General features: G+C 44.4%; 1 protein-coding gene across 1 annotated transcript; it reads right to left on the reverse strand.

The window, feature by feature from the left end:
• Positions 1-2,952: 2,952 nt before the first annotated feature.
• On the reverse strand, positions 2,953-25,681 carry Nemp1 (nuclear envelope integral membrane protein 1). The gene is made up of 9 exons (XM_076554077.1): positions 25,513-25,681; positions 16,256-16,377; positions 15,207-15,426; positions 13,863-13,935; positions 7,029-7,122; positions 6,489-6,603; positions 5,097-5,322; positions 4,193-4,366; positions 2,953-3,485 (listed from the first exon to the last, which is right to left on the reverse strand). The coding sequence occupies exons 1-9, from the start codon at positions 25,637-25,639 to the stop codon at positions 3,317-3,319; spliced, it is 1,320 nt and encodes a 439-aa protein (XP_076410192.1). The 5' UTR covers positions 25,640-25,681; the 3' UTR covers positions 2,953-3,316.

The following is a 25,681-nucleotide window of genomic DNA, read 5'->3' on the forward strand; positions in this document are numbered from 1 at the left end:
ACCTATGCCAAGTGGGGTTGGCTAAAGGAACACAACTGATTAATAAGGGCTGTGCCCTAGGATAGGATGTGATATGATAAAGCAGAACAGTGGGACCCCAAGAGCCATCACCAGCAGAACCACCACTGTTGATAAAACAAGAAAGCGGGTGGGAGAAACCAGCTCCTCCTATTTCAAGGTAACAAAGTGATCCAAGTTGCTAAATGGTTTTGGCTTTGGTCATTATGTTCTAAGAGGAAAGGGACCCTATAAACTCTTCGGCCAACTGCCTCTTATGTTCTCATTAATGGCAGCCATGTTCTATAAGCTCGGGTCAGACCCATTAGAAGCAATAGATTTCCAATGATGAGACCCTGAGCCCTGGAACCAATTTATGGCCTGACAGCCGCTGAGCGCAGACGCTGACAGGTGCAGACACGGCTCCAGTGCCCAGCTCGCCCAGCCCTCCCTCCAACCCTGATGAGATCCGCCAGACAGACACACAGGCAGGCAGGGCAAGGGCACACAGCACACAGAAGCGGCGTGCCCTTCACGGAGAACAGCTCTCACACCACTCAGTTCCCCAACCCCAGACTCAGGGTAAGAGAGTGAGCTGGGTTTGCTCACCCCAAATTCAAATACAGTTCAAGAGACAAATGGCCTTGACATGAAATCCGTATTTCACTGGGAGTTCACCACACAGAAGAGCAAAGTCATTCACAGTGATTTCTCATTAAAATAAACATCTAAGTCAGAAGTCCCCTCCCCTTTGGCAAGCTGCCATCCTCAGGGAGTGATGTGGGAAAGGCACCAAGGGCTTCCAGGACCTAACGCCACGTGTACAGTTGAACTGGTTTTTACACTAAAATATACTGGGTATCAACTTCTATAAAGGATGTTCCAAACAGTGTGTCTTAGAGGCTTTTGTTGTTAGCAATGCGTCTTGTTTTTGTGACGCCAGAAACTGAACCCCAACCTTGTGCCTGCTAGACAAGCATGGACTACCTGAGCTTCATGCCCACCTTTTCAGAAGCTGTGATGGTTCTCTGAAAAGGAACAGATTTCTACCATATTCCCAATTCACAAAGACATCTTGTACTCTGCAGCTCTAACCCACACACCTGCTCAGATACTGCTCACTCTCCGTCTCTCCTGTTTCACTTTCTACCAGCTGAGGTAGTTGTCACGTTAGGACAATTTAAGGCTATGGGGAACAATGGTTGAAATAACCCACTGGCCACCTGGAGATGCGACTCAGCCGGCATTTTGGATGCCAGCAGTAGAGCCCAGGGTCTTTCCAAATGAGCAGGTCTGAAGAAACCCTGAGATACTCTTGAAAACACCATCTCCCTTCCCGATGATCCTAAGACAATGAGTCTGATGCTGTAGACCTGAGTCAGCCCCTCCCTTCCCGGCTGAAAGAATCACAAAAGTAAGTCACACGCTTCTTCTAATGTGACGGTGAAGATCACAATGAAAGAACCAAGCAAACGGCAGAAACTTGGGAGTCTGCTCCCTCATAAACGACACCGTTAGCTTTTAAGGGTGTCTGCAACGGCAAGGGATTCTGAACTGTGAATAAGGACAGTCAATTCAGGGAGAACGTGTCTGGTGCTGACCGCTGAACGAGCGTCAGAGGCAGGAAGACAGCCTTAAGGTCTATTATCCGCCATGCAAAGTCCGTCCGGCAGCTACATAACCCAAACTGCATATAAACAATTAACAGATGGTTTCAGGACTCACAAATTACTGATCTAGGAACATGCAGGCGGTGAGAAGGCTGAACGAACAGAATGGGTCTAGAAGAGGAGACAGGGACAAGGAGGTAGGGTTGGTGTTGTTTTGTTGTGGTGCTAAAAATCTAACCAGGGCCTTGCATCCCCAGCCAGTAAGCGCTCTACCACTGAGCTACATCCCCAGCCCTGGGATAGTTTCTTGATTGTGTAGTAAGTCATCTGTGATCTGATGGAGAAAAAGAGGTAAACAAGACTTCTCTCCCTAGTTATAATGTAGGAACCAAAAGGGATATATAAGGGATATATAAAAAAAATAAGGCAAGAAGGTTGGCATGCCAGATGTGGTGGCACACACTTTCGATCCCAGCACTCGGGAGGCAAAGGCAGGAGGATCTCTCTGAGTTCCAGGCCAGCCTGGTCTCCAGAGTGAGTTCCAGGACAGCCAGGGCTACACAGAGAAACCCTGTCTCAAAAAAAGAAAAAAAAAAAGAAGAAGAAGCTTGGCGTGGCAACCCAGGCTTAAGATTCCAGCTCTGAGAGGCTTTGATCAAAGGACTGACAACTTCAGACCAGCCTGAGTTATAAGGCGCAAGACCCTGGCCGTGAGAGAAAAACCTCAGAACAAAAGGGTCAGAAGAGGAGGAACCTCCATGTTAGGAAGGGGAGGTCGGGAGCAGAGAAGAAGAAACGAGACAGACTCTGAACCTCAGAAACGGCAGATGTTACACACAGAGCTCAGGGGAGCAGCATCACAGAAGGCTGTCGGACGTCTTTCTAAATGTGAAGTAAAACCCAGAAGAGCAGATTCATGAGAATCCCAGGCTCAACACAACAGCTCCGGGGTTTTCATGGAGATCTATACCAATAAACATCTGGGGGTCAGCAGAGTTTGTCACTCTGGAGCACTTATTGGTTCTAACACATGAATTTGCTGCACTTAAAAAAATAATTTGTTTAAAAAACAAGATAGGCAAGCCGGGCGGTGGTGGCGCACGCCTTTAATCCCAGCACTCGGGAGGCAGAGCCAGGCGGATCGCTGTGAGTTCGAGGCCAGCCTGGGCTACCAAGTGAGTTCCAGGAAAGGCGCAAAACTACACAGAGAAACCCTGTCTCGAAAAAACCAAAAAAAAAAAAAAAAAAAAAAAAAAAAACCAAGATAGGCAACCATCTATTTTTCCTTAAATCAAGCATTATCCTAAAGATCCACTGAAATAGAAGAAGCAGACAAGTAAAAAATGGCTCAAATTTGTAGATTCTCTTTAGGAGATGCAGTCTATGATCTGAATGCATTACTGCACTTAATTTCTGAGGTTTGTCACAGTGATGGAATCACCACCATTCAGTGAACTTTCAAACAGGAGCTAGACTATCATGCTGGCTGTGGCCAACCAGTCTCTACAGGAATAGCAGAGTGGACCAATAGCTCCACTGTCAGAACCAGGCGACTACAGCACTCACTCCTTCCTCCACTCTTTCCTCAGGGATCCCTTGGAGACCACCAAAGCACTGCCGGGGTGACACCCCCAGTCCTCGGCTTTCAGGAGGCGAGCTTCTGCACCCTCAGGACCACACCAGTCTACATGAAAATAACCGATTCCCAACTAAGTCAGGAAGCTGTTCTGGGTGACCACAGCAGGGTACTCTGAGCCTTCCTCCTCTGAGGACAGCTCCTCATCCTGGGCAATTATGCTCCCTAATCCATACTCCTGCTCGTGAACAGAGACTTCATTTGGCGTGAGGTGAAAAGAACCTTCCACAAAGTCAGCGAATCTGCAAAAGAGACGGTTGCTCATTAAGAAGCTGCTTGTCCTTCCCAAATGGCTCTCAAAATAAGAACAGACTGAAAGGCTCAGCATGCCTGCAGTTAAAATGATACTGAATCTAACTGAAATTCCTGTTCTTGCTTTGGCAGACATATAGACTGAAGAAATGGGCAGGAAATAAGGCTGGGCTCATAAGCCAACATGCTGGGCATTCTCCTCCTGCTGACAGTGGCTCCCTGTCCTCAGTTACGAAGTGCTAAGGTTCCTTCAGTCACCATAGTCCTGATAAGAGACTGGGACACTACAGTTCTTTGCATTTATGACCCTATAAACTTTATGCTATCGTGATCCCAAATTAAACTTCACATACAACCACTCCCAACCATAGGGGGCCAGGGGGCAACTCAGGACAGCTAGGGCTACGTGGACCGTCTCAAAACCCTGAAATACAAAAACTAAGTACAACATCTATGTCAAACTTACAAGGGCCACACTTAAATATAGGACTGAAGTCTTCACATGTTAATGCCTTGGGGAAACAGGAAATAGATTACTTCTAATACATGATGACACAGATAACTTTCTCTTGACTTCTCCTAGGTTAGCAATAATCAAAGGGCAAAATATAACACAGTTATCTAGAAGTATGATCTCTGTTAGAACTCATGGTCATTAACTACCATAAATACCTGGCTTATCAGGTCAAGCATTTACCTTTTTGGAGAGTGAATCCGAGATATGGTCTTCCAGGCAGAACACTCTGGACTATTACAAAACTCTCGGAGCTCCTGTAAAGCTTTTTGGGTCTCCACCTCTCCTTGTATCCGATACTCTTCTTCTGTCAGGAGGCGAGGGGGGGCAGGCTTTTCTGTCGCTTTACACATCTTTCTGTGCTCACCAAAATAACATCATCAATCAGTAATCAGCAATCCGTATCCATCCTTACCTCCACGGTTTCAGAAGACCAAGCACACACCCGACAAGACTAAACACTGGGGGTCATCACCCACCGCTCTTCTATACACATCCTTCATTCTAGCGCACTCCTGACATACCAAACTGAGGAAAAACCAGAGTAGTCAAACTCACTTATTTTCCAATAAATGCCAAACAAAGTATTTATTTTCCGATAAATGGAAAAACAATAACAAATATGTCATAATATGGTTCGCGAACTCCGTTTCTGAAACTAAAGGTTCCACTTTCATTATCTGCAATGGAACAGCCACTGACCACCTCAGAATCAAGGACCATTCCATATTTACTCTTTTTAGAGATAACATGCTATGAATTACATCTTAAAATAAGATTAGGATTTTTGGAGCAATCTGGCAGTCAGTGTGAAAGGATCTGAAACCTGAACCTGAGGCCTAGGGTTAAAAACAAAAACAAAAACACCTATAATTTGCACCACCTAGTGGTAACAGGAACACATGACACTTTACTGGATGCTTTTATTTTTATAAAAAAGAAAGAAAAAATAGACTCAACTAAGAAAGAACAAGAGTGAAAACCCAGCCCAGTGATTTCTCACTTACAAAGAAAAGCTCTATCTCCCTGCGCTGCAAGTGTACCCACACCGCACGTGCCACCACAGAGCGACACTGCCTTTAGTCACCTGTAGGTGATGTACAGCCAGTGAATGGGATACTCCAGGTTCTTGGTACACAGCGCAATGATGACCAGAGCAAAAGCAATGTGTGGTATCTGGATGCTGGAGTACATGAAGCCCAGGCCCAGCAGCTGCAGGGTCCAAGTCAGCAGGTTGATGCTTCTCTCATTCTCCAAGGGCCCGTACTTGTAGCACACTGCAAAACTCATGAATCCAACCGTGAGGACGTAGCCTATCAAAAGAGACAGCAGAAGACATTCTTTGTCAACTATTACGTCAAAAGGGGTAGTAAGTTCACTAGACGGCATCAAACAAGCCAGATGAGATGAGATCTGTACTCTATTGTGTATCTGTTTCACACACACACACACACACACACACACACACACACACACACACACTCGTATCTTATCCTTTGTGTAACAAATGGGTTCCCAGAACAAAGGTGCTGAAGAGAGAGGCTCAGAGGTGAAGAGTATTGACGCTCTTCCAGAGGACCCAAGTGAGTTCCCAGCACCACATGGCAGCTCCAGGGGATCTGACTCCACAGGCACCAGCACTCAACTGCACATACCCACACACATAATTAAAAACTCAATCTCTTTAAAATGCTACATGTTGAACATTTCTAAAATAGTCTATTTTAACCCCAAAATATAAAAATCCATAGTAATGTTCTCAAATAATAGATCAAGTTCCTATCAAGAAAAAGTTTCTGGGGCTGGAGAGATGGCTCAGAGGTTAAGAGCACTGACTGTTCTTCCAGAGGTCCTGAGTTCAGTTCCCAGCACCCACATGGTGGCTCACAACCATCTGTAATGAGATCTGGTGCCCTCTTCCGGCATGCAGGAATACATGCAAATAGAACACTGTAAACATAATAAATAAATATATCTTTTAAAAAAAAGTTTCTATCTGCATGATCAAAGGATTCATTTTTTTTTGGAGGGGGGGGGTTGAGACAGGGTTTCCCTGTGTAGTTTTGGTGCCTGTCCTGGATCTCACTCTGTAGACCAAGTTGACCTCGAACTCAGAGATCCACCTGCCTCTGCCTCCTGAGTGCATGCGCCACCATCACCCAGCGATCAAAGGATTCCTACTGTTTACAAGATTCACGGTAGTCTTACTTCTCCAGGTATTAACATTAATAAAGATGATTTAAAGGTTTTAAATTTTGCTTAATGTAGAATAAACATCAGCAAATTAAAGTTTTATTCTTACCAACAGCATCTAAATTTAAAAGATGTTAAGATGACGTTAAGATATAGTATTAGAAATAAGTAGGAAATTATAACATTTACAAGTTAGCCCTCTGTTGGCAGGCAACGTCTTCTCACAATCAAATTAACCAACAGCCTATCAACACGAACAAAGGAATGCCAAGCCACCAATACTTACTTAGAAGATAATGCCAATAACATCTCCATATCTCCTGTAAATTCTTAAAAACTAGCTGAATGAGGTACAGAGAAAAGGACCAGCCTCCTACCAGGATGACGTAAATGGGACTTCTCTAGACAAAGTAAGAATGAAAGCAAAAGTTACAAGACTTTTATAAAAGCAAATGGGGTAATTTTTTTTTAAAACTCAACCTACTCAAAATGCATAAAAACATTTCTCTTAAAAAGATATGCTGCGTTATAATACCTAAAAAGGTACAGTCTGCAAGGAACACCAGAAGATGAGATGCTAATAACTGGAAGGCCTAAGTGTGCAATTAGAAAACAGAAAGTGGCTTTCAGTTCCCACTGAGCATGATTTCAAATAAAGAGTCTGTAGGCTCGAGGTCTTCCCATGCAAGTGCTTTACAGAATCACAGAAGGGGACAGACGCTGACTCACCAGCCATTAATGCAAATGTTCCTAGTCTAAGATTACAAGACTATCCTCCAGCTATCCAAGCGTGTCCTAAAGACTCAGGAGGAACTGGACCACTTACCTTGGGCATAAACTTGGAGAGCATAAAAATGATGATTAACAGAGAGGCCACAATTCCCACACTCACTCCAGTGGAATAGTAGAAAAGTTGACTCCTGCAGAGAAAGTCACAGTTCTTGACTATGTAGTACTGTAGTTCAAGTAAGCACTGATGAAATCACAACAAGTGACTAGTAAAGTTCCACGACAGGAATTAGAGAAGGAATCTGCCCACTAGTTGAATCTGCAGAACTACAGGCTGATGTAGCTGCTGACAGACCATGAAGTTCAGTATCAACAAGGTCCTCTCAAATCTCACTCCCATCTCCATCTCTCTTCAAATTCACCACACGTTATAGACATGGGGCATAGAAAAGTCAAGCTGGAACTGGGCTGGAAGCTCCCTTTCTGCTGGGTAGCCTTCATGGTGCCCGAATGGGCTGTGGAGGTGCTGGGGGGAACCCCCACCAACAGTCTCACTCAACTGTGCACCCTGTGTGCAGCAATACTGACCTAGTCAGGTGAGCACACTGCAGCAGTGCTCACAGATCTGCTGTAGGAGGAACCAGCCACTTCAGGACTAGGTTTGATGCCCATTCCACAGAACACATAATAAATAAATAAAATCTTAAAAAAAAAAAAAAAAGTCTCCCAACCAAAAGAAGACCAGGGCCAGACAGTTTTAGCACAGAATTCTCCCAGACTTTCAAAGAGTTAATACCAATACTCCCCTCAAATTATTCCACAAACAGGGCTGGAGAGATGGCTCAGAGGTTAAGAGCACTGACTGCTCTTCCAGAGGTCCTGAGTTCAATTCCCAGCAACCACATGGTGGCTCACAACCATCTGTAATGAGATCTGGTGCCCTCTTCTGTATACATAATAAATAGATAGATAGATAGATAGATAGATAGATAGATAGATAGATAGATAGATAGATAAATAAATAAAAATTATTCCACAAACAGAAACAGAAGGAACACTGCCAAATTCATTTTATATGGCTACAGTCACCCAATACCCAAACCACAGAAAGATTCAAGAAAGAGAATTACAGACCAATCTCCCTCGTGAACATTAATGCAAAAAAAAACTCAATAAAATACTTGCAAACCAAATCCAAGCACACATCAAAAAGATCATCTACCATGACCAGAGGCTTCATCCCAGAGATGCAGGGATGGTTAACATATGAAAATCTGTCAATGTAATCCACCATACAAACAAACTGAAAGAAAATTACACATGATCATCTCATTAGATGCTGAAAAAGCGTTTGGCAAAATCCAACACCCCTTCATGATAAAAGTCTTGGAGAGATCAGGGATTCAAGGGACCTACCTAAACATAATAAAGGCAATTTACAGCAAGCCTAAAGCTAACATCAAATTTGAGAGAGAGAGAGAGACTCAAAGCAATTCTGCTAAAATCAGCAACATGACAAGGCTGTCCACTCTCTCCCTATCTATTCAATATAGCACTCAAAGTTCTAGCTAGAGCAGTAAGACAACAAAAGGAGATCAAGGGAATATAAATGGGAAAGTCAAAGTATCGCTATTTGTAAACAATATGATAGTATACTTAAGCAACTCCAAAAATTCTATCAGGGAATTCCTACAGCTGATAAACACCTTCAGCAAAGTAGCTGGATAAAAGATTAACTCAAAAATCAGTAGCCTTCCTATATACAAATGACAAATGGGCCAAGAAATAAATCAGGGAAACAACACCCATCACAATAGCCACAAACAGTATAAAATATCTTGGGGTAACTCTAACCAAGCAAGTAAAAGACCTGTGTGAAAAAACTTCAAGTCTTTGAAGAGGATATCAGAAGATAGATCTCCCATGTTCATGGGTCTGTAGGATTAACACAGTAAAAATGGCCATCTTACCAAAAGCAATCTACAGATTCAACACAATCCCCACCAAAATCCCAACAAAATTCTTCACAGACCTTGAAGGAACAACACTCAATTTCATATGGAAAAATAAATAAACCCAGGCTAGCTAAAACAATCCTGTACATTAAAATAACTTCTAGAGGTATCACCGTCCCTGATTTCAAACTGTACTACAGAGCTATAGTAATAAAAACAGCATGGCATTGGCATAAAAACAGACAGGTCAATCAATGGAATCAAATTGAAGACCCAGACATAAATCCACACTCCTATGGACATCTGACTTTTGATGAAGAAGTGAGATATACAATGGGGAAAAAGTATCTTCAGCAAATGTTGCAGGTTTAGCTGGATGCTGGCAATGTAGAAGAATCTGAATAGACCCTATCACCCTGCACAAAACTCTGCATCAAAGACCTCAACATAAAACCAGACACACTGAGCTTGACAGAAGAGCAAGTGGGAACAGCCTTGAACACACTGGCACAGGATGTGTTCTGTACAGAACACCAACAGTGCAGGCACTAAGATCAACAATTAATACATGGAACCTCGCTGGGCAGTGGTGGTGCACGTCTGTAATCCTAGCACTTGAGAGGCAAAGGTAGGTGGATCTCCATAGAACTAGTTCCAGAACAGCCAGAGCTACACAGAGAAACTCTCCTGAAAAACCAAAAATAAATAAATAAATAGACGGGACCTCATGAAACTGAAAAGCTTCTATAAGGCAAAGACACCATCAAAAAGACAAAATGGCAGGCTACAGCATGGGAAAAGATTTTCATCAACCCTATATCTGACAAAAGGCTAATATCCAAAATATATAAAGAACTCAAGAAACTAGACATCAACAAACCAAATAATCAAATTAAAAAATGGGAAAAAAATCTAAACAGAGAATTCTCAACAGAAGAATCTCAAATGACCGAGAAGCACTTAAAGAATGTCCAACACAAGCGGTTGGTGTGCACACCTGTGATCCCAGCACTCGGGAAACAGAGGCAGGTGGATGTCTGTGAATTCAAGGCCAGCCTGCTCTACAGAGTAAGTTCCAGGACAGCCAGAGCTGTTACACAGTGAAATTCTGTCTCAAAAAAGCCAAAGAAAGAAAGAAATGTTCAACATCCTTAGTCATCAGGGAAATGCAAATCAAAGAACTCTGAGAGTCTGTCTTACACCTGTCAGAATGGCTAAGGTCAAAAACACAATGACAGCTAATGTTGCAGAGGATGTGTAGCAAGGGGAACACTCCTCCACTGCTAGTGGGAGTGCAAACCTGTACAGCCATTATGGAAATCAATACAGTGGTTCTCCAGAAAACTGGGAATCTACCTCAAGACCCAGCTATACCACTCTTGAGCATATACCAAATGACCTCCGCAAGGACACTTGCTCCACCATGTTCACTGTGGTATTATTCATAGCAGCCAGAAACTGGAAACATCTTGGGTATCCCTCAGCCGAAGAATTGATAAAGAAAATGTGGTACATATACACAATGGAGTATTACTTAACTGTTAAAAAATATAACATCACGAAATTTTCAGGCAAATGGATGGAACTAGAAAAAAAAAACATCCTGAGTGAGGTAACCCAGACCCAAAAAGACAAACAAGGTATGTACTCACTTATAAGTAGCTATCAGCTATAAAGTTAAAGGATAACCATGCTACAATCCACAGATCCAGAGAGGCTAAGTAACAAGGAAGGCTGGGGGGATGCATGGCTCTCCCTAGGAAGGGAAAGTAGATTTCATGGTAGACTGGGGGCAGGTGGGGATGGGACAGGATGGTTTGGGGGAGAGTACTGGGAGAGACGACTGGAATTGGGGGGCGTTTTGGAGGTGAGGTAGAAACCTAGTGCAATGGAAACTCCTAGAAACCCACAAGGGTGACACTAGTGAAGACTCCTAGCAATGAGGGATATGGAACCTAAACCGGCCATCTTCTGTAACCAGGCAAGGCTTCCAGTGGAGGGACTGGAACACCAACCCCACCACAAAACCTCTGGCCTAAAATTAGTCCTGACTGCAAGACCTGCTGGGGTAATGGTGGCACGGAACTCATGGAAGTGCCCAACCAATAACTGGTCCAAACTGAGACCCACATCACGAGAGGGAGCCCTCGCCAGACACTGCCTGGAGGGCCAGGAACTAGAGTCTGGACAATCCAGAGACCAAGGATGGAACCAAACAGGATAGGCAAAAAAAAAAAAAAAAAAGTCAATGCAAGATTCCTAATGATACTCCGCTGTTCTGCTCTACTTGGAGTCCTGAACCTCACATAATCATCATCAGAGAGGCTTCATCCAGCAACTGATGGGAGCAGATGCAGAGACCCACAGCCAAGCATTAGGCAGAGCTTGGGGAATCCTGCAAGAGGGCCAGGAAGGACTGTAGGATCCAGAGGGGTCAAGGACACCAGAAATAAGCCACCAGAACCAATTCACAAGGGCTCATAGGGGCTCACAGAGACTCAACTGACATCAGGGGGCCTGCCTGGGTCTGAGCTAGGTCCTCTGCGTGTGTCATGGTTGTGTACCTGGGTGTTCTTGTGGGACTCCTCACAGTGGAGTGGGGGCTGTCTCTGACTCTTCTGCCTCCTTTCGGGACCCTTTTCTTCCTACTAGGTTGCCCCATCCAGCCTTAATGAGGGGAGGTGCCTAGTCTTATTATAACCTGACATGCCGTCTTTGGTTGATACCCCTGGAAGGCCTGCCCTTTTCTGAAGGGAAAGGAGGAGGAGCTGATATGGGGGAAGGGACTGGGAGGAGAGGAGGGAGGGGAAAACCACAGTGGAGATGCAATATAGGAGAGAATTAAAAAAAAAAAAAAAAAAAAAAAAAGCATGGCTAGTTGGGTCCTGGGGTAAACACGATTAAAATTAATTATGTACATGTACAGGCATGTCAACAATGTAACCCATCCTTATATACAATCACTACATGCTAATAAAAACATTTTTTTTAAGATTTATTTATTTATTATGTATACAGTATTCTGTCTGCACATATGACTATAGACCAGAAGAGGGCACCAGATCTCATTCTAGATGGTTGTGAGCCACCATGTGGTTGCTGGGAAATTGAACTCAGGACCTTTGGAAGAGCAGTCAGTGTTCTTAACCTCTGAGCCATCTCTCCAGCCCTAATAAAAACATTTTTAAGAGAAACAATATAACTCTTCTGAGGAAGTGGACACCTTGTCTAGAAAGAGAGGAGCAAACCCAAAGGGAGACTGAGAAGTGAATGGAGCTGATTACCCAGGACAGACAGATCCTACTGCCATTCCAAGGGTCACTTTTCCCTGAATGTGAGTTTCCCTCAGGAGTCCCAAAATAAAGAACAACTTCTCAGCTGGGCAGTGGTGGTGCATGCCTTTAATCCCAGCACTTGAGAGGCGGATCTCTCTGAGTTTGAAGCCATCCTGGGCTACAGAGTGAGTTCCAGGAAAGGCACAAAGCTACACAGAGAAACCCTGTCTCGAAAAACCAAAAAAAAAAAAAAAAAAAAAAACAACAACTTCTCTCAAGCCCAACATAGCTCAACTTCAAATTCCAATTGTTTACCTTTCACTCATGAACTTGATGTTGATTCAACCTTCACTCAGTATTTACTTAACCGTATATTTCTTATTTAAATCTTTTTCATACAGAAATATCAGAACAAAAAGTACATACACACACACACACACACAAAAAAAAAAAAAAAAACAAGGGGCTGGAGAGATGGCTCAGAGGTTAAGAGCACTGGCTGCTCTCCCAGAGGTCCTGAGTTCAGTTCCCAGCAACCACATGGTAGCTCACAACCATCTTCAATGAAATCTGGTGCCCTCTTCTGGCCTGCAGGCATATATGCAGGCAAACACTGTACACATAATAAATAAATCTTTTAAAAAAAAAAAAAAAAATCAGCAAACAAAAAGCCCCAAAGGAGTCCTTTTTGTGTTGGTCACTACTCCTGGGAAGGAAGCCTGTCCCCAAGTGTGGCTGGTGCACCCAGTGACACTGTTGGAGAAGACTCTGTTCCCTTTCCCAGCAGGTAGCAGTTGCAGACAGTCTCTTGGCTGGAGTGGGACTCTGCACCATTCCCTCCTCAGTGCTGGGTTTGTGCAGGACTTGTTAACACTGCCATCACCCTTGTTGTGTCTTGGAGTCATCCACCACCTCTGGCTCTTACAATCTCACCTCCTCTTCCTCGGGATCCATTTAAGGATGAGTGCCCCAAAGTCCCTCCCTCTCCTCTGTGGGTCTGTGTGTTGACTGCAGGCTGAGTGAAGCGCCATGTCCCCAGGAGTCACTGTACCGTGGTGCCCTTTCAGCAGGACAGCAACTCTAGCTTTCCCCTAGGGCCTACAACCTACCTAGTTCCAGCTTCTCAGCTGCTTTAGCAGTGTTTAGTAAGAGTTTTATCTCAGAGAGTGGGTCTTTATATTAGAACATGTCAATTTTACCTATCACAGCTAGTAGGTTTCTAAAAAAAGAAAATGGACAAGTAATTGATGTTTGTCTCCTTGTATCTGAACAGTGTGAAACCATCAATGTTTAATTTGGCAGCAATTTCATTATGGGCACAACTGCCTGTAATTCCAGGTCCAGGGGATCCAATGCCCTCTCTCTTTTGGTCTCTGCAGGCACCACATACCACACATGGACAGAGGCACACAGATACACACTGAAAGAAAAAAGCTGGGCATGGTGGCACACACCTTTAATACCATCACGTGGGTAGCAGGAAAACTGGACTTGGTGGCCAGTCTGGCCTACACACTGGGTTCTAGGCCAGCCAGCACTGAAAGTGAGAACGTCTCTCCCACAAACAAAACAAGTAAGTCCACAAAGTACCCACGCGGGCAACATCTAAGCCACACAGATCCTGGAAAAGGGAATGGCAGTACTTATAATTCCTATGGTGAAAGTCAAACAATGTTAGCATCTTATCAAGTCCACACCTACCTGCTCAACAAGTCTCCACAAAAAAATAGCATAAGTCCAAGGAGGAAAATAAGGAAGAGTTTGGGGTCAAATCCTGAAACAAATGAAATGTTTGTTTAATAGAAGAACCAGTTAAAGGTATTATAAAAGGTGACATTAGTATTACTGATCAACTACAGTAAAGCAAAGAGCCCAATTAAATGCAGTAGAGATATCACACAAATTCTGGGCACTCTTCCAAAGAGAAAACATTGTTAGGTTTCTGTCTAACTTGTACCTTCCTAAATATCTTATTTTGATTTTGGCTTCCTCTACTAAGGATTTAAAAAAAAAAAAAAAAAAAAAGGAACCACTGGACTAAGCTAAACAGGACGTCATCATCACCTCATACAGTCACAAAACGTTTACCAGGCTTTTTCTTTCTGGCTGATCAGCTCACTATTAGACCAACCAGGTGCCTTAGGCAGGCAAGGTAAAACAGATACAACACATCTTCACATAGTTAAACAAATGCAGCATAAACAAAAGCAACACACCTTTACACAGTTAAAGTCTGCAGCCTAAACAAATGGAACACATCTTTGTCTAGTGAGTCATGATCCCCAACAACATACACATCAGTAGAGCCCGAGAGTAGGACAACTGGACAAGCATAACCTTTTGATCGCAAAACCTATAAGCATGAACCCTGAGCAGTAACCAAGGGGACACCAAGTCAGGATTTGATGGTATCTACTGCCTAAAACTCTCAGATGCCTTCAAGAAAGGAAAAACTTTTCCCATGTCCAGCAAATAAGCCTTAAACTGTAGTGTCTTCGTCTTTAATCTGATTCCACAAGCACTCTTGTGAATTTACTAGTTCTACTGTTCACTTTTCCTGTCTTCAAATACAGACCTGAACATAGTCAAGAAGTCCCCAGAAGGCATAGATACAATGTCTGATAGACTCCAGCAGTGCTGACCATATCAACTGAGGACCTGCCGATTCTAGGCAATGAGTTACTGAGCTAGACTCTAGGTTCTTTTTTCTTTTTTTGGTTTTTCGAGACAGGGTTTCTCTGTGTAGCTTTGCGCCTTTCCTGGAACTCACTTGGTAGCCCAGGCTGGCCTCGAACTCACAGAGATCCGCCTGGCTCTGCCTCCCAAGTACTGGGATTAAAGGCGTGCGCCACCACTGCCCAGCACAGGCCTAGAGTCTCATGTGTGGTGGATTCTCCATAGCTGGTTAGAGCCATGGTATAGTCAAGTTGGTAATCAAAACTAAAATGGAGTTGTCTTGGACTGACTTCTCTGTCTAATTATACCCTCCAAAGCTCTGTCCCAGCTCATTATAGAATCCATCAGAAAAACCAAGGTGAGACTTACTCCGGGTCACAATGACACTGTATTTGGTGTCCTTCTCTATAATCTCAACTTTGAGGCAGGTTTTTGTGCTGTACAGACCCACGTTAACATAGGTGTCATTCAATTTCTCTTTTAGAAAGGAAGAAAAAAAGTTCCAGATACTAAACTGCTCTAGCTCCTTCAGCTTCTCCTCATTGTCCACCTGGGTGACTCGGACCAATTTGGAACTATTTACCCGGACCTGTAACACAGACAAAATTAGGATGAAAAGAAAGAAATTTTCATAAACATAATTTTAAAAACCCTTACTGGAAATATACAGAGGCAGCAAAAACATGATTTGGAAAATGACGCTGCTCTAACAGAGGCAGCTGCCACAATTTCTTGTTAACATTGTCTGAATCACTATTAGGCCAGCAAAGGGGGGTGGGGTGGGGAGGAGATCCCACGCAGAAAGAGCATCAATACAGCTATTTACGCATGAGATCATACAAAGCAAGGACCTGGAATATTAAGAAAATTGCCAGTCATAAACAGACCCAGAAAACTGAAAATGTTTCCATAATGACAGGCTGAGACGTTGTCACAAATCACTGATTAGGGATAAATGTTGGTTATAATGTGCCCCAGATACAGTATGAATTTTGTATCAGAAAATTTAAAAAAGTTTACAAGCCTGCCAGCCCAGCTCTCACGTGTTGGTGAGAACAGCACACACCCTCATCAGCGTCTGTCGTGGTACTGCAGTTACTGCAGCACCTCCACAAGGCTCGCTTTGTGCAGTCACTGCTACAGCCAAAAACTCTTCCAACGGTGCTGTGAGTACGAGTCCAAAGTCATTCTACCCAGGGGAAACTTCTCTCACAGAGTCAAAACAGAACGAGAACCACAAGACAAGAGTTTACATTCAAACAGGCACACCAGATTCCAGCCCAAAGAAGGCACAAGACATTTCAAAAGAGGCCCGAGTGTGCACAGTGCAGAGAAGAAGGACAAGCGTTTCCCTCAGGATCACACTGCCCTCAGCTGGGAAAGGGAGCCGAGACACCCCAGGGAGGGCTTCCACTTACCTGTATCCGTGTCCATATATCATACCACTTTGGGATAAGCACGTTTTTATAACAGAATTGTTGATTGGAATTCATATCAACTTGGGACTCCTGAAGCATGACCACATTTACATCAATTCCAGCTTCATGCAAAAAAAAAAAAAAAAGGGAAATAAGAATTAAGTAGAACATAATAGAGTGAGCTCATAACCATAACTCATATTATAAAAAGAATTAAACTGACCACTTTACTAAGTTTGGGCTTAAAACATGAACCAGACCAAAAAAGAAAACCTGAGATGAAAGAAATAAAGAAATAAAACACTTTTATCTCTGTCCAATTTGTGAGTGTGCACACACTCGCTCACATGTGTGCTTGCTTATGACTGACTAGAGGATATTAAATACACTAAACATATGCTGTCACTGACTTACACTCAACTTCTAATTATCTATCACAGATAGTTAATATTAACTCAGAAAAATAATACAAGCTACTTTTTAAGTTTTATTTTATGTGTATCTATGTTTTACCTGTGTGTGTGTCTGCTCACCACATGAGTACAGTGCCCAGAGGGGATGTCAGATCCCCTAGAACTGAAGTCACATGTGGTTCTGGGCCCTAGAAACTAAACCCGGGTCATTTGCAAGAGCAGCCAGTGCTCTTAAGTGCGGAGCCATCTCTCCAGCCCCATAAGAACTACTTCTAAGTGTTTCTTTACACAGAGAAAGCTGTCTGCTTCCCTTAACCCTCCCAAGAACGCTATGTGGTAGGCATTTTCCTAATCTCTATTTTACAAACAAGGAAACTGATGTCTAAGGAAAATTCATTCCCAAGTCACACAGCTAGTAATAGTCCGTGATCCTCACACCTAATCCAACTTCCACCTTAACCATCAATAGTCTTCCTCCCTTACAACAGGACAGAGTGACCGACAATAACCCATCTTACAACAGGACAGAGTGACCGACAATAACCCATCTGATGATTTTCTCCACCCCTTTGCTGAGTAGAATGGACAGAACTGGCAGAGGTTTGGTTGGGTTTTCAAGATCCCACTAAGTGGCACAAAAGGACTACAAGGCAGCTGTTCTGTTCCAGCTGTTTGCTCCAGCTGTTCTGCTCCAGCAGTTTGCTCTAGCCAAGGATTATCCATCACTCTTTGGATTCAAACTACAAGACTCCGCCTCAGTTTATAATTGTTCTTACAAGATTTGAGAGAAACCACTCTCCCCCACCTCCCCGCCCAACCTTCTGTAACACAAGCATTTAAATAATGTTTTCCTTTGTGGTATTAGAGATTAAACCCAGAATCTCTATTCTAACTATTTCTTTGTTGAATTTCTATATAATGTAGAACTTCTAAATAATATTTTGTTTTTGCCAGGCAGTGGTGGTGCATGCCTTTAATCCCACCACTCGGGAGGTAAAGGCAGGGGGATCTCTGTGAGTGTGAGGCCCAAATAGTCTACAGAGTGAGTTCCAGGACAGCTAAGGCTACAGAGAAACCCTGTCCCAAAAAGCAAAATAACAAAAACAAAAAGATGAATGCCCACCAAGCTAAAATGGTTTTTTTAAAAAAATAATTTCCTTATTGTATTTTATTTACTCTGGCGGGGTATTTATTTACTCTGCTCTAGTGTGGAGGCCAGAAGACAACTTCTAGGAGTCAGTTCTCTTCATCCATGGCTCTCAGGACTGAATTCAGGTCGTTACACTTGATGGGCAAGCACGTTTACCCACTGGGCCATCTTGCTAGCTAAAATGGTTTCAAGTGAAACTAAGACTAATTTTTCTTTTCATTGCTGAGAATCCACAGGGCTTTCTTTGTAGCTTTGTACATTGCTACAAAGCTGCTAGGCAACTCTACCACTGAGAGACATCCTCAACTCCAAACTAAGACTAACATTGTTGTTGTTCAAGATAGATAGATTTATTTATTTATTTATTTATTTATTTATTTATTTATTTATTTATTTATTTATTATGTACACAGAAGAGGGCGCCAGATCTCATTACAGATAGTTGTGAGCCACCATGTGGGTGCTGGGAATTGAACTCAGGACCTCTGGAAGAGCAGCCAGTGCTCTTAACCTCTAAGCCATCTCTCCAGCCCCCTAAGACTAACTTGGAAGTGGGTAAAGCATTGGCCACTCATGAGGACCTGAGTTTAAATCTCTAGAACCTAGATAATGCCAGGCACGGTAGTACACATCTGTAATCCCAGTGCTCCTGCAGCAAGGCGGAGTTGGAGATGGAACCCTAGAAGACTGTGGCTGCTGTAAGCAAAAGCAAATGAGATCTTGTTTCAAACAAGATGGAAGGCGAAGGAAGGACCAGCACCCAAGACTGTCCTCTGACCTCCACAGTCATCACGACATACACATATCCAAACACCCACGCACGTGCCACACACACACACACACACACACACACACACACACACACACACACACAGAGCCAGGTATGACAACATGCATCTGTAACCCCAGCACTGGGGGCCAGTGACAGACACTCTTTGGTCAGCTCACTGGTCTAGCTGAACTAGTGAGCTCCATTTTCAGTGAAAGACCCTGTCTCAAAAAGATAGAGCCAGGAATGGGCACATAACTTTAATCCCAGCACTCGGGAGGCAAAGGTAGGTGGACCTCTGAGTTTGAGGCCAGCCTGGGCTACAGAGCGAGGTCCAGGACACCCAGGATTACATAACACATAACAGACACCCTATCTCAAAAAAAAAAAAAAAAAAGATGGAAAGTAACTGAGGAAGATCTGTGATGTTAGCCTCTGGCCTCCCATGAACAGGTACACACACACACACACACACACAAAATCAAACAAGAACCCATCACTTCCTTAAAACAAAGTGCAGTCTATTTACAAACTCCAAGTAAAAACATCCATTGCCAAACCAATATACACATATTAGCAACCATTCTCTCACCTTTCAAAGTCCATTATTGTCATCAAGTGGGTAGTGAGACACAAAGAATGTGTCGGTAATGCCAGCCACTTGAAAAATTTAATGCCAGGAAAGTTACTCTAACTTTAAAATTCTACAATGGGGCAGTGCACAGTGGTGCAGGCCTTTAATCCCAGCACTCGGGAGGCAGAGACTGGTGGATCTCTGTGAGTTTGAGGCTCACCTAGTCTACATAGCAAGCGCCAGGCCAGCCAAGGCTACATAGTGAGACTCTGCCTCTAGATAGATAGATAGATAGATAGATAGATAGATAGATAGATAGATAGATAGATAGATAGATATTTATTAATAAGAACTTTTAAGATTCCTGCTACATCTGGCGCCCAAAGTTTGTGGTTCGAATTTGAGAAAAAGCTGCTTGCCTGTGACCTTGTGGGCCCCAGCTCAGACCTGAGCTACAAAGAGCTGGTTGTGGTGGCTCACACCAGTAAGATTTGCTGAAGGAGGCAAAGAAAAGAGGATTCCGAGTTTGAGGCCGACCTAGGAGGCTGGCTAGGGAGAAGTTTCAGCCCGGAACCTGGCCACAAACAGTAGCAGTGGGACCATGGAGGCAGACTGCTTCTCTTCGTGTTGGTGACTGCGGTGATGCTGCTACCTGGGACGAAGGGTTTACTGCTGCTGGTTCAGAGAAGAATTGCCAGGACCATCATGTTACAAGAAAGCATCAGCAAAGGTCAGTTTGGAAAAGTTTGGCAAGACAAATGGTGGGGAGAAATTGCTGTGAAGATTTTCTCTTCCAGGGAAGAACACTCATGGTTCCAAGGGACTGACATTTATCAGACTGTGATTGCTCCAAGCCACAGAGGAGGCACACACACACAAAAAAACTACAGGGAACCATGACCACGCCTAACAGTGACTTTGAAATCTTCAAAAGGATGAAGAGACCCCACAAAGATGATTCCACATGGACTATGGTAAAGCCATTAAGCTGATTAACACCACAGAAAGATCAGCTTTGGACTACAAACTGCTCAGGACAATTTAAGATGGCTAGCTGAAATGATCCAGCCTGACAGACTACTCGAACAAGGACTTGTGACAAGCCCTGAACTTTCCCATTATGCAGAGACTGGACAAATGATACAGGACTTGACAATTAACCCAAAAATTTTCTTTTCAGGATTCCTTAAAGATGTCTTCACCCGTAGAAAGCAGGAAGTAATTTTAAGAACATGATGCCCACATTCCCAAGTGGTGGGGTGGGTGATTTTTCATCGTTTAATGAGTTATGGATATTGTCAATGTTTACAATGGTTGGTTACAAGTTGTTAATTGTTAATGGTCAGAAAAAAAAAAGCTGAATGTGGAGATTAGATTCAGAGGTTTTGTTTAAAAAAAGAAAAAAGAAAGAAGAGAATATAGATATGAGGCAGATCATTGACTCTACTCTGAGGGAAAAAATAAAGGAATAATAGGATAAATGGGTAGATCAATGAATCTACTCTAAAAAGGAAAAGGGGAAGATATAAAAATGGCAAAACGTAGATTATTGAATCTATTATGAAAAGAAAAAAGAATATGGATATGATAAGATTAAAAGGTCAATTATTAAATATACTTTTAAAAAGGAACTACTTGTTTTAAATAGGATAAGTAATGAAAATTTTTGTCTGAGTTTATCAAATGTTACTGAACTGGACATTGTTATATATTAATGAAGTTTTTCATCTGAACCTGTCAAATGTTAATGTAATTCTTGACTGTATATATTATATATACTTATTGGATATAGTTTTTCTTGTATTAGTTGTAAGCTGTTTTTAATTTTAGACAAAAAAAGGGAAATGTGGTGGTATTGTATTCCCCGAAATATTGTGCACGCTAATAAATTTATCTGGGGTCAGAGAACAGAGCAGCCTCAATATTAAACATAGAGGATAGGCAGTGGTAGCACACGCCTTTAATCCTAGCATTCCAGAGGCAAAGATCTACCTGGATCTCTGTGTGTTCAAGGATACAGCCAAGCATGGTGACTCACGCCTTTAATCCCAGGGAGTGATGGCAGAAAGCAGAAAGGTATATAAGGCGTAAGGACCAGGAACTAGAGCTGGTTAAGCTTTCAGGCTTTGAGCAGCACAGTTCAGCTGAGATCCATTTGGATGAGGACTCAGAGGCTTCCAGTCTGAGGAAACAGGATCAGCTGAGGAATTGGTGAGGTGAGGTGGCTATGGCTTGTTCTGCTTCTCTAATCTTCCAGCATTCACCTCAATACCTGGCTCCAGGTTTGTTTTTATTTTTTTTTAAAGTCTATTTTTTTTTTGGTTTGATTTTATTAATAAGACCTTTTAGATTCGTGCAACATCTGTACGAGGAGGGCTGGAGAGAGGCCCAGCAGTTAAGAGCACTGGCTGCTCTTCCAGAGGACCCAGATTCAATTCCCAGCACCCGTATGGTAGCTTATAACCATCTCTAACGTCAGTTCTAGGGAATCTGATGCCCTCCTCTGGTACCAGGCATGCACATGGTGCAGAGACACACATGCAAACACTCATACACAGAAAATGGTTAAATTCTCCAATAGTATATCTTAAACAGATATCCAGTAAGGTGGTTCTGCAAGTAAAGGCACTTGCCGCCGCCACGTCGGAAGCTTCATCCCCAGGACTCACATGGTGAAAGTTCCTGACTCCCACAAGTTGTCCTCTGACCTCCACAAGAAAGCTGTGTGGCACACATGCTCACACCCACACCCACAATCATAAATAAATAATAAATCGTAATAAAAAAAGTTAACTGCCGTGCCGGACAGTTTTATGGCAACTTGACACAAGCTGGAGTCATCAGAAAGGACGGCGCCTCAGTTGGGAAATGCCTCCATACGAACGGGCTGTGGACAAGCATGTAGAGTGTCTTCTTAATTAGTGATTAACAGGGAAGGGCCCAGCTTACGGTAGGTGGTGCCATCCCTGGGCGGGTGGTCCTGGGTACTCTAGGAAAGCAGGCTGAGCAAGCCAGGAAGCAGCTCCCCTCCATGGCCTCTGAATCGGCTCCTGCCTCCAGGTCCCTGCCCTGTGTGAGGCCCTGCCCTGACTTCCTCCACAACAGACAGTGCTGTGGAGGTGCAGACTGTGTCTCATCACTTCAATGATAACCCTAACCAGGACGACCGCACTCCTCCTCCAGAGAAAACCAAAGTTCCACCTTAACCCACCGAGTCACTCAGCTGGCCCCAGAGCTGCCATCTAGGCTCACTAGGTAATCCCAAATCCATGACCACAGCGATGACCACGGCCCCAGCTAAAGTCAGGGACAAAGCATTAGGGGAGGGGACCTGCAGGGAGGCGCACGGGCTGAGTGGGGCTGGAGAGTGGGGGGGCGGGGTGATCAGGACAGACAGGCAGCACACGCATGCATTTGTCAAAGAACAGATTTAATAAAAGCTGTCTTTAAAACCTACCATCCTCAATAAGTGGGTTTAGTAAAGCATTGCTAAATTACATGCTGGGACAAATGTTTATTTGAAAAATAAACCAGATCCTCACCTCACACCAATACAAATTATAAATTAAAAATAAAGAGGCAGGGATACCTCAGTAAGACCCTGTTCAAAAAATAAATTAAAAGGGCTAGAGCTGAAGTTCAGTGGTAGAGCACTAACACTGAATGCCTGAGGCCCTAGGTTCAATCCCCAGCTTTGCTACTAATATTAGTGAAATAAAAATGTACTTAAAATTTACCCTTCAGCCGGGCGGTGGTGGCGCACGCCTTTAATCCCAGCACTCGGGAGGCAGAAGCAGGCGGATCTCTGTGAGTTCGAGGCCAGCCTGGGCTACCAAGTGAGTCCCAGGAAAAGGCGCAAAGCTACACAGAGAAACCCTGTCTCGAAAAACCAAAAAAAAAAAAAAAAAAATTTACCCTTCAAAATCCAAATATAAAATATGAATTTAACTTATATCTTATTATTACCATTATTGTGTATATGTAGGATGTATGTGAATGTGTGTGTATCTATCCCGGCATACATGTGGAGAACAGAGGACACAATGGAGTCAGTTATCACCTTCCATTATTAGTTTCATAGATCCAACTCTAACCAAATCTCTAAGATCCAGGCCCAGTGAGGGAGTCTGTCCCAAAAATACGGTAGACAGGGATTGACATAGACCACAGATTGCTCACATGGCACACGACCCCTCCTGAATATGCTCCAACACAAGAACAAAGACACAACTGAAATAAACCGCAAGGGTTTTGCCTCCTTCTTTATACCTAACTGGATTAATACTTGCCAAATAGTCTAAAAAACACCTATTATTCTTAGAATTAAATGTTTCCAGAATTTCTAGTGACAAGAAACGAACCTTTGAATAAAATTCCATTCTACTGCTTGAGTGCCTAGCTCTTAAGAAGTCACAAGACTGCTTTTTTTTTTAGGCTTTTCGAGACAGGGTTTCTCTGTGTAACAAGGCTGTCCTGGAACTCACTTTGTAGATCAGACTGGCTTTGAACTCACAGAGATCCACCTGCCTCTGCCTCCCAAGTGCTGGGATTAAAGGCGTGTGCCACCAGCACAATCTTTAAGGCTGATACACACACAATCATTCCCTGAGCTGTCCCTGGAGATTACTTGTCTGCCAAGGCCCTGAGCCTCCCTTCCCAGAAGGAACTTTGGAGCCTGGCTGTGATACTTGTGACCCCAGAATTCTGGAGGATGAGGCAAGACCTTGGGCTGCAAGCTAACTAGAACTACGCAGTGAGTTCCGAAGCGGCCTGAGCAACACGCTAAGACCCTGCTTCAATAAAAGGGCAGGGAATCAAGCAGGCAGAAAAGTTTGCTGGAGGGTTCTTTTTTATTGTTTGTTTTGAGGCAGGGTTTCACTATGTTTAGTGCCAGCTGTCCTGGAACTCACTATGTAGACCATGTTGGCCTCAAACTCAAGCGATCCACCTACCTTGGCCTCCCGAGTGCTGGGACTAAAGTCGTGTAACACTTAAGCCTGTCTTTGCTTTAGGTTTCAATCCCCAATACCCTGTAAAAGAAACTTCAAAGATGGGAACTGCTATGGTTCTTGTTTTGGTTTGGTTTTTTGAGACAGGGTTTCTCTGTGTAGTTTTGGAGCCTGTCCTGGAACTCGCTCTGTAGCCCAGGCTGGCCTCGAACTCAGAGATCCGCCTGGCTCTGCCTCCCGAGTGCTGGGATTAAAGGCGTGCACCGGCTCTCACTGCCCGGCTTTGCTTATTGTTCTTACTATTTTCTTATTTCTCCACAACCCAAGGCCCCTTTTCAAAAGTTCCTTCAGATATCAGTTCTTCCAAACGCTACTCTAGGCCTCTAGGCCCTGCATCATCTGTCAAAGTGTCCTTCCTGGACACCTACTCCCTTCGCAAGAAGTTTTCAGTCCCTTTTTGAACAACATACTACGGGGTGTGTTAAACGCTCTAAGCCACAAACGAGCGCGTGTGACAGGCAGGAACAGAAGGGGGCGCTGTGAGTACATAACGTGTGCTGCTCACAAGCGCCGATTCTTTTCTGGAGTTGCTACTCCCTCCAGTGGACGTTTGCAAACACCGCTTATTTTCCTGTCCACTCATTTTCACAAGGGAGTATCATCATCATCATCATCATCTGTTTCTTACAAACTTTTTAATTTTTTCTAGACTGGAGCACAAAATAAGTTTCCCACCCAGTCCAGAGTTGACTGTTCAGCAGCAGGTAGGTACTAAACGACCGTGCTTGAAAGACGGAGTAAACTCAGGGGAAGATGCCCCTACTCAGAGCCGGTGGCCCGTCTAGCTTTTCTGAGCAACTGGACCATAACCATCCCAGGGCTGTCCTGGAGGAGGGTCTTCACAAGAGCAGCAGTCACCGGGCGGCGCACGCCTTTAACCCCAGCCCTCGGGAGGCAGAGCCAGGCGGATCTCTGTGAGTTCAAGGCCAGCCTGGGCTACAGAGCGAGTTCCAGGACAGCCGGGGCTGCACGGAGAGACCCTGCCTCCGGAAACCGTTTAGGAGAAGTCTCAATCTATTCCGTAGTGTCAGCCAGGACGCATCTCCCCCTGCGGTGTTCTGGGCAGAGTGCGCGGGGCGTTTGCCCTCTCCCGGCCCATGTCACGGTCCCCACACCTCGTCCGTTTTAACCGGAGGCTCCGGGGACCCCAGCAGCACCACGCAGTCCGCCCCGCCAGGCCAGGCCAGGCCTCCCCTTGCTCGGGCTCCCCCGGTGCGGACGCCCGCCGGCCCCGCGCCGCCCCGCCGGGTAACGGGCCGCGCGCGCCCCGGAGATAAAAACCCACTTTTCCAAGCAGGACGCCGCCCTCGCTCCCGCCCTCCCGGCAGCGGCCGCCCGGTACCTGAGCCGCAGACCACGCAGCCGAAGAGGACGAAGAGCAGCCAGGCGACCCCACCGCCCCCGGCGCCCCAGCACCAGGGCCCGGGGCCAACGGCCGACCGGGCGGCCACTTTGAGTCCTCCCGCCATGGGTGCCTCACGCCGCCGCCTCCTCGCCAGCCCCTCCCCGGC

The sequence above is a fragment of the Peromyscus maniculatus genome, chromosome 18, assembly GCF_049852395.1.
Source record: "Peromyscus maniculatus bairdii isolate BWxNUB_F1_BW_parent chromosome 18, HU_Pman_BW_mat_3.1, whole genome shotgun sequence".
In the NCBI taxonomy this organism is placed as follows: Eukaryota; Metazoa; Chordata; class Mammalia; order Rodentia; family Cricetidae; genus Peromyscus; species Peromyscus maniculatus.

What these genes read in the sequence shown, in the direction of transcription:
- Nemp1 (XM_076554077.1), bottom strand. Translation starts at nt 25,639, where the DNA reads ATGGCGGGAGGACTCAAAGTGGCCGCCCGGTCGGCCGTTGGCCCCGGG. An exon ending in TGTGGAGACTTGTTGAGCAG is followed by an intron (nt 7,123 to 13,862) that starts GTAGGTGTGGAC and finishes CTTTCTCTGCAG; the next exon opens with GAGTCAACTTTTCTACTATT. An exon ending in TCTCCAAGTTTATGCCCAAG is followed by an intron (nt 6,604 to 7,028) that starts GTAAGTGGTCCA and finishes TACTTTGTCTAG; the next exon opens with AGAAGTCCCATTTACGTCAT.